This window comes from Idiotropiscis lumnitzeri, chromosome 10, assembly GCF_059441095.1.
Source record: "Idiotropiscis lumnitzeri isolate Australia: NSW breed Sydney's pygmy pipehorse chromosome 10, RoL_Ilum_1.0, whole genome shotgun sequence".
Classification (NCBI taxonomy): domain Eukaryota; kingdom Metazoa; phylum Chordata; class Actinopteri; order Syngnathiformes; family Syngnathidae; genus Idiotropiscis; species Idiotropiscis lumnitzeri.
Window position 1 is genome coordinate 12495317 of NC_142400.1, and position 7123 is coordinate 12502439.

At 40.9% G+C, this 7123-nt stretch overlaps 1 protein-coding gene across 1 annotated transcript; it reads right to left on the reverse strand.

The window, feature by feature from the left end:
• Nucleotides 1–3383: 3383 nt before the first annotated feature.
• On the reverse strand, nucleotides 3384–6316 carry LOC148329402 (CCN family member 3-like). Its single transcript, XM_088306759.1, has 5 exons — nucleotides 6243–6316; nucleotides 5659–5887; nucleotides 5320–5574; nucleotides 3887–4110; nucleotides 3384–3677 (listed from the first exon to the last, which is right to left on the reverse strand). Exons 1-5 carry the CDS (start codon nucleotides 6291–6293, stop codon nucleotides 3384–3386), a joined length of 1053 nt encoding a protein of 350 aa, XP_088162885.1. The 5' UTR covers nucleotides 6294–6316.
• Between the last annotated feature and the right edge of the window lie 807 nt (nucleotides 6317–7123).

Consider the following 7123-nt stretch of genomic DNA (forward strand, 5'->3'; position numbering starts at 1 on the left):
GCGCTCCAGAAGTATGGACAACCCCTAAATGACACATTTGCACCGTCATCGCACTTTGCATACCACTGTGGCATCTAAAGTAGTACACCGCATTTGACGTTTTGAAACCATTTTTTTTATTAATTCAACTAGAGCTATTTGGTGGGAAACTGCAACGAGACGAAGTAGGTCCAGTCCTATGCATGCTGTCCGGTGTGTACGTGTGCGTGCACGAATGGAGGCGTGGGGCCGGTCGGTTGCGCGCCTCCAGGAATGCGCCTGTTCCAGTTTTTTGACATCTCGAAAGAAAGAAAGAAAAAAGAAATCAATAAAGAAACTATTTTCCTTGTACTGGTCATTCTTCTTAAACTTCATCAATATTAACATTATCATCATCCAAATCAAACCTAATCGCGGCACACATGTGGCTGTGCAATGGGAGCTCACATTGTTCAACAGCTCAACAGCACGTGTGGAGGAACTGTTGCGTTTATATAAAAAAAAAATGCTCTGAAGTGAGTGATGTTGTTATGACACCTACTGGTGTGATGGAAGACCCACTTTTCCTTTATTAAGTTTATACCATACCGTCACCTTCTCAACATAATGGGCGAAGTCAGAAAGGGGTGGGGGAGCTAATTCAATTATTACCTGAAATGCAATTATTCATAGATATAACTTTTTGAATCAGTTTTTCGTGTTTTCCCTGTATTAAGTTGCAGGTAAAAAAGTTGACCCAGAAATGGTTTGAAACAGTAAAATTGTAGCGTCCTGCACAAACTACACACAAATTCGTTATTGAGGCAAGCTCTCTCCAAATAAAAGTAATTTATTAGAAGTGAACAAGCAAAGACGGGTAAAGTTTAATTTGGAGAATGAATATGTTGTGTTAATGAGGTATGGTGGAGCAGCTCTGATTGATTTAAAAAAAAAACTTTTATATGGAAATGAGATATCCAATTTAATGCACATTCTTTGTTGTGTTAATGATGACCTTCAAAACAAATAAAAGAACAAATAAACCAACAAAGAGAATAAAGGTGGTCTTAATAAAAGTATGCAAGGTCGACAATTAATCGCTGTTTGAAACTGAGAGCTGCTGCAGGATAAAACGTTCCCGCGCTCTTTGGACTTGTATCACAATTCAAGTAAAAAGTTGTGCTCTAATATGTCAATTTGGACTCGCACTCGTTGACCAGGCCAGTGATGTATTATCTTATTGTGCCAACGTTCAGGGTGTTTTTTTTTTTGGTTGTTTTTTAATTTTAGGAGGCATACACATTAGTGTTACTCAAGAGACAAACAGGAGAGCCTCTGCAAATTGTCCAATTTCATTTAATTAGTCAGAAAACAACACTAAATGTAAAAAAATACAACTCAGGAGATATTTTACTGAGGCCATACAGATTTCTGACCGCCGGTGCCTGTCGCTGGATTAAAAAAAATGTCAGTCATTATAATCATCATATTGCTGCCAGTTGAAATGGAAGCAGTGGCACGTGGCACGTGTCGTGTTTAATGAAACATTGGCGTCTACTGCTGGACAGAAAATAAATTGCATGCAAAAATGAAAGCTCCTGCATTTTGATCCTTTGGCATTCCCACTCTGAGAATGAACATTATTTTTAAGAAATATTTAATGACAATACGTGGCATGATAGTGATTTTGTTTCATGTTAGGGGCTGAAAATCAGAGAAGAGTGTGTACGGCTTCCTGTGAAAGCGAATGAGATTTAATCGTGTTTTCCATTATTTTCATACCTTTGCAAGGTAACTGCTCACCGTCACTCTTTTCAACTGATGTATTGTAATTGAGAATTGTTTCAAATGGCATCCACGTCCCTTCATTTGTGCTCTTGGTGCACACACACACACACCCCCACACACCACATTGCAGTTTTAAAACGCATCACTCAAAATAAAGCTGCGTTTCTCGTGACTGACCGTGTACTATGGTCCAAGAACGCACTGTGCCTTTACAAGTGAAAATGTCAGCGTGAACGAGAACATGATTCATGAACCTAATGATGAATCAGTGAAGGACTTGCTCAATGAATCTTTTCGGCAAATCTTTTTAATGAACATCTTCTCACTCGTACTTTGTTTTTGAAAAATGTGCCAAAAATCTTGATTGGTCACACCTCGTTTTTTTTTTTTTTTGCAATGTGATTCTTATCCATCTTTAGCTCGGTTAACATGTTGAAGTCAATCCATTAGATTATGTAAACATATATTAAGTCATTATATTGTTTTTCTTGTTTAAATATTTATTTAAAAAAAAACAGCTTTGATAATGAAGAAAAATGCAAATATTTTTCATGATTTTGGGATGGTGCACATTCCCGCATCCCACTGAAATGGATCCGCCGCTGTACTGAGCAGTGGCAGAATCACATCTCCACATTCACAACCAAAACAATTTTTTTTGCTTCTGTGAAAATCTAAAAAAATGTGACATATAACCAACGTATGAAATTTCTCTCTACTTTTGCTTCGTCAAACAGCATTGAAAGTATCCAAAATGCAGTTTATTTTGGTATATCCCGCTAAAAAATGGACAGTGAACCGCAATGGTGCCCCGAGCCCGAGTTTGGACAAACCTGATTTAAGGTAAAGAATATATCACCATAGTAATTGTGGCCAATAACAGAAAAAATCTTTGATACAAAAATACATTTATTTTTAAAGACTTTACGGATCAATACGCAAGGAGGAGTTAGAAAATAAGATTCCACAAACGATTATAAGTCATGAATTTGAAGTGCACACACGCATACAAAAATTGTTTCGGCAAGTTTTATCAAGAACCTTTGTCGTTTACGTACACTAGGACAGAGATATACAACTATTGTTGCGTTAATGGCCAGACGCAACAAGGGAGGACATCAGGCAAATGTTAGAAATGACACAAAGTCCCAATTATGACCTCTGATCAAAGGTTGAGCCCTTTGTTTAGGGCCAGGTCGGAGAGCACGGTCCACTTATTTCAACAATGCATCCCATACTTGGAAACTGTCAACTTCACTCTTAGAATTACAACTTATTAGTACATGTGTTAACATTAAGACACGTTTGACTCTCAGAAATACGGTTAAAGATTGATTCGTTTTTTTTTTACTCGACACTAACATACCCACAGGGCAAATTGAAGCCGTGCAGTTAATCGAGCAACACTCATACGGTGTTGGCTATGTCCTGCGTCGTCCCATAAATGCTCTCAGCATATCTTGTGAGTCTGATGAATACACATGTGCTTTTGCTCTAAAGCAAAATTCGTCTCGGGTTTGCATATTTTGCACTAAAGAAGAGTTGATGCAACTCATGTTAAAGATTTTGGACAAATAATAAGTCCAACGCAAAGAAATATACACGCAGTCATTGGCTGTAACGATAAACGCTTTGACTTATAACGTCATCCCGCTGTAGCCCAGCTCCGAAGGCTGCCACACTGCGTTTTCCTGTGGGCAATTATTGTGGCAGACGCAAGTCAGGATCACCATGACTGGCCGTTTGCTGGTTTTGCCGCTGGCGCACGTGAACTCCGCCAGGGCGGTCTTGGTTCTGTGTGGGGTGCAGCAACGGCCGTCCGTGCAGGAGCCGCAGTAGCGAGGTTTGTAGGCCTGGATGCTGGTGCAGTTCTTGTAGGAGAGCTGGACTGCTGTGTCACTCCTCACCATCCTCTGGCATTTGCTGCCTCGCTGAAGACATGATGGGAAAGACACATTTTAGACGGTTCATTTCCTCCACACATGAAGTCAGTTCAACCCAGGCCAAGAGTATCTTCATGATAATTGCCTGCATCAAATTCTGAATTATTATAAATTATTGTACTTGTTTATGCAGGTGCAGATTTCACGCATGCATCCAGGCACCCACTCCCCCCAAAAAAGCACAACTTGGAGGGTACCTTTGGCTGCGAGAGCGCCGTCAGGTGCTGCTGGTCATCGCAGGGTCTGACCATGCACAACCGGCTCTGTTTCACCAGCTCACAGCGGCGGTTCTTGTTCGTGACCCGGGTGGACACCCCCATGCCGCACGTCCGCGAGCAGGCCCCCCACTCTGTGGTCTGCTCGATGCAGTTCAAGCTGGGGTCCCACGAGTCGAAGCTCACAGCTTCCTCCTGACGAAAGGCTGCAGGAGCATTCAAAAAGATTCAAATGAGACTTTTAATTGAAGGAAGGACAAAAGTCACATGAGTGCTTGACATTTGTGGTGGAGGTGATAAGACTCTCTTTCCTCTGTGTTGTGCTTCATTTTGGACTCTTCCTCTGACAGGTCAGAGCTAAGTAAATAACCTTTCAACTCTGAATGTCTCTCACTAGGGTGACAACAGGAATGTGTGTTCAAAGTCTGAGGATGACTGTATATCTGTTTGTGGCACATTCATCGAATTAAATAAAAAATAAAAGCCCTATTATGTCTGCCTTCATGATTTTTGGGACAGTAGTTTGCACTGCTACCAATTATGCTCAAGAATCTCTATGGTTACCTATTGAGAGATTGTCTGGCTTAAAAGCAAAAGCTGTTCTAGAAATACATCACCAGTGACGGGACATTGTGACTTTCAAGGAATTTGTAGAACTGATCGTTTGAAATATGAACCCTGGCAGAAATGTATAAAGAGAGTGTTGCCTATTACTAATTGTCTCTTTTCTCATTATTGAGGAAAATCACGAACATATCCGTTTCATCATCGCATAAATGAATAACAGTAACACGTACGTGTTTTTTAAAGTATTTAGTTTTTTTACGCTGGTTTAAATCATATTTTCTTCCTCTAAAGCATCAGGTTTTTGCGCTATTTTTATTTTTGTTTTTGAATTTAACCTAAGCTCACGCAGTCTGGATTTTACCATGTATTGAAGCCTTGACATTGCTTTTGCTGAACCTTTCCCATAATTACAAAATATTGCGAAATATATTCCTATATTACATATGATTGTGACTCTGATTACGATTCAAACCCAATGGGCTAGAAAAAAAAGTGAAAAAAAAGTCACTAAAAAGTTTACGTGCATCTTTTTGAAAATATTCCAAAATAAAATTGTTGACCAGTGTTATTATTACTATAATTATTAATATTATTATTATTGCTATTATTATTATTATTATTGCCAACAATAATACTAATAATAATAAAAAAAGACACCCTTTGCATTAAACAGTGGCAACGAAGTAGATCTCACTTTCAAAAAATTTCAACTATAGATTAAGAGACTAATCCATAACTGTATCGATCAAATATTTCAGATTATTATCTTTGCAAATGCAGACTGTTGATGCAACTCTTGCACCTGTGTGTGATGGGATGCAGGTGCACACAATAAAGTGTCTGCTCACCTGCCATAGCAAAGCCTCCGAGTGCGCTGGCCTCAGCTGGCGGCTCGCACAGCCACTTCTCGCAGCACTCGCCAGGGACGTGGACCCGGCGTGGCACGGGGCAGTCGGGCCCCGGCAGCATGACGTCAATGTTGCAGCGCGGTATGCAGCCGATCTGCCCGTCACGACACACGCACTGGTGCTTGCAGCTTGGGAAGAAGGTCTGACCGTTCTGGTACACCACACCATCCAGAGCACAGACACCTCCTTCGTGAGCTGGAAGACAAAGACCATCACTGTGTGATCACGAATCATGTTGTATTCATTTGATCTCAGTGGCTACGGCGCAGGCTGACTCACCAACACATACACCGGTCTTTTTGTGTTCGCCAGAAGTGTAGTCGCACAGCAGGCCTTTCCGTGAGTCACAGGGATTCGTTTCAGAACACGCCTGACCTTTCTGGCGAGCGCACACAAGGCAGCAGGCGCAGTCGTCCAGGATCAGGGGCACCCCAGGGGGACATATTGGGGGCTCCTCTGGGCACTGGCATCTCTGTGGACATGCTTGGGCCCAGGCTAATGTAAACACCTGTTTGGGAAGCACATAAAAACAATGTTCATGCAATGTGTGTACATGTGGGTGATATAAGGCAAAAAACCCCCAAAAACATTTAATTTCCGTGAAGAATAATGCAAGCTGTTAAGGAAAGGAACCGTAGTTAGAAGTGGACTCAATGATCCATGTGATTCCTCTCAGCCAATCAGCAGGGATTGATTTGAATTAAAAATTAATGAGTCTCATATTTAGTCAAATACTATGCTTAAAAAGGCTGTCATAAAAGTAAGTAATGAATTATAAAGTTATACAGGTTTTATTTTAACATATTTTTAGAAGGCTTTTCACAATTAACTAGGAAAAATGACCGAAATATTTCAATTCCTACCTGTGCTGTAAAGCATATGAGAAAAAGAGCTCTATCACACAAGCAGGTCATATTCTCAACACGCAGAGCGGGAAGTAAAAATATCTTCCGTGTCGAAATTGTCTATGCTGAAGTTGTCTTGAGTCCTTGGGTTGAGGGTTGATGTTTCCCTCCTCAAAAGCAGAAGGTTGTACTCTCTTTGTCGTTGTGCCTCAAAGAGCGAGACGGGGAGGATCTTATATAGAGGAGCTGTCCCATGGCCACCATGACGACCAATAGCGAGGAATGCGTGCGAGAACGCCCAAAGTGTTTGAGGAGGTCTTCTTTTTATTGGGACGTTCTGCCAAAAGAGATTCCACACAGGAAAATTTACACCCGTAAATCCAAACAAGCGCGGGATACTTTTTTACTGTATTGCATTAAATTAAAAACTGAACTCTGTACTGGCTGAGATGCCGTTAAAACATGCTGGCTGGAAATAGACAGAAGAAAGCCAGAGATAATGATTTAAAGTGTGGAAAAAAATTATTTTGCGCTTGTTTTTCAAATTTATCTTAACAAGAATTCTAAATGTACAATACGCACCCATGACCCAAATGAGGAAAGGTGTTCAGGAAAAGTAAGGGTGATTCTATGTGTGAACAAGTGCCTGTCAGTCAATACAGTTTTTCCTATTCCCCTTTGGGCTTCACTAATGGAAGATTCCATTTCCTAGTTCAAGATGTTTTGGTCATCATGATGAGCCTTTGACCTCTTTCCTTGGAGCCTTCTTGGGAGGGCCCACATGGAAAAGCCCATTATATCCACAGGGATCTTGACTGTTTCCATAAATAGATACGTCCAGAGAGTTTCGGATGGTCAGCAGCTTGGATCAGTGGGAGCCTGACCGGGAGGTCATCACA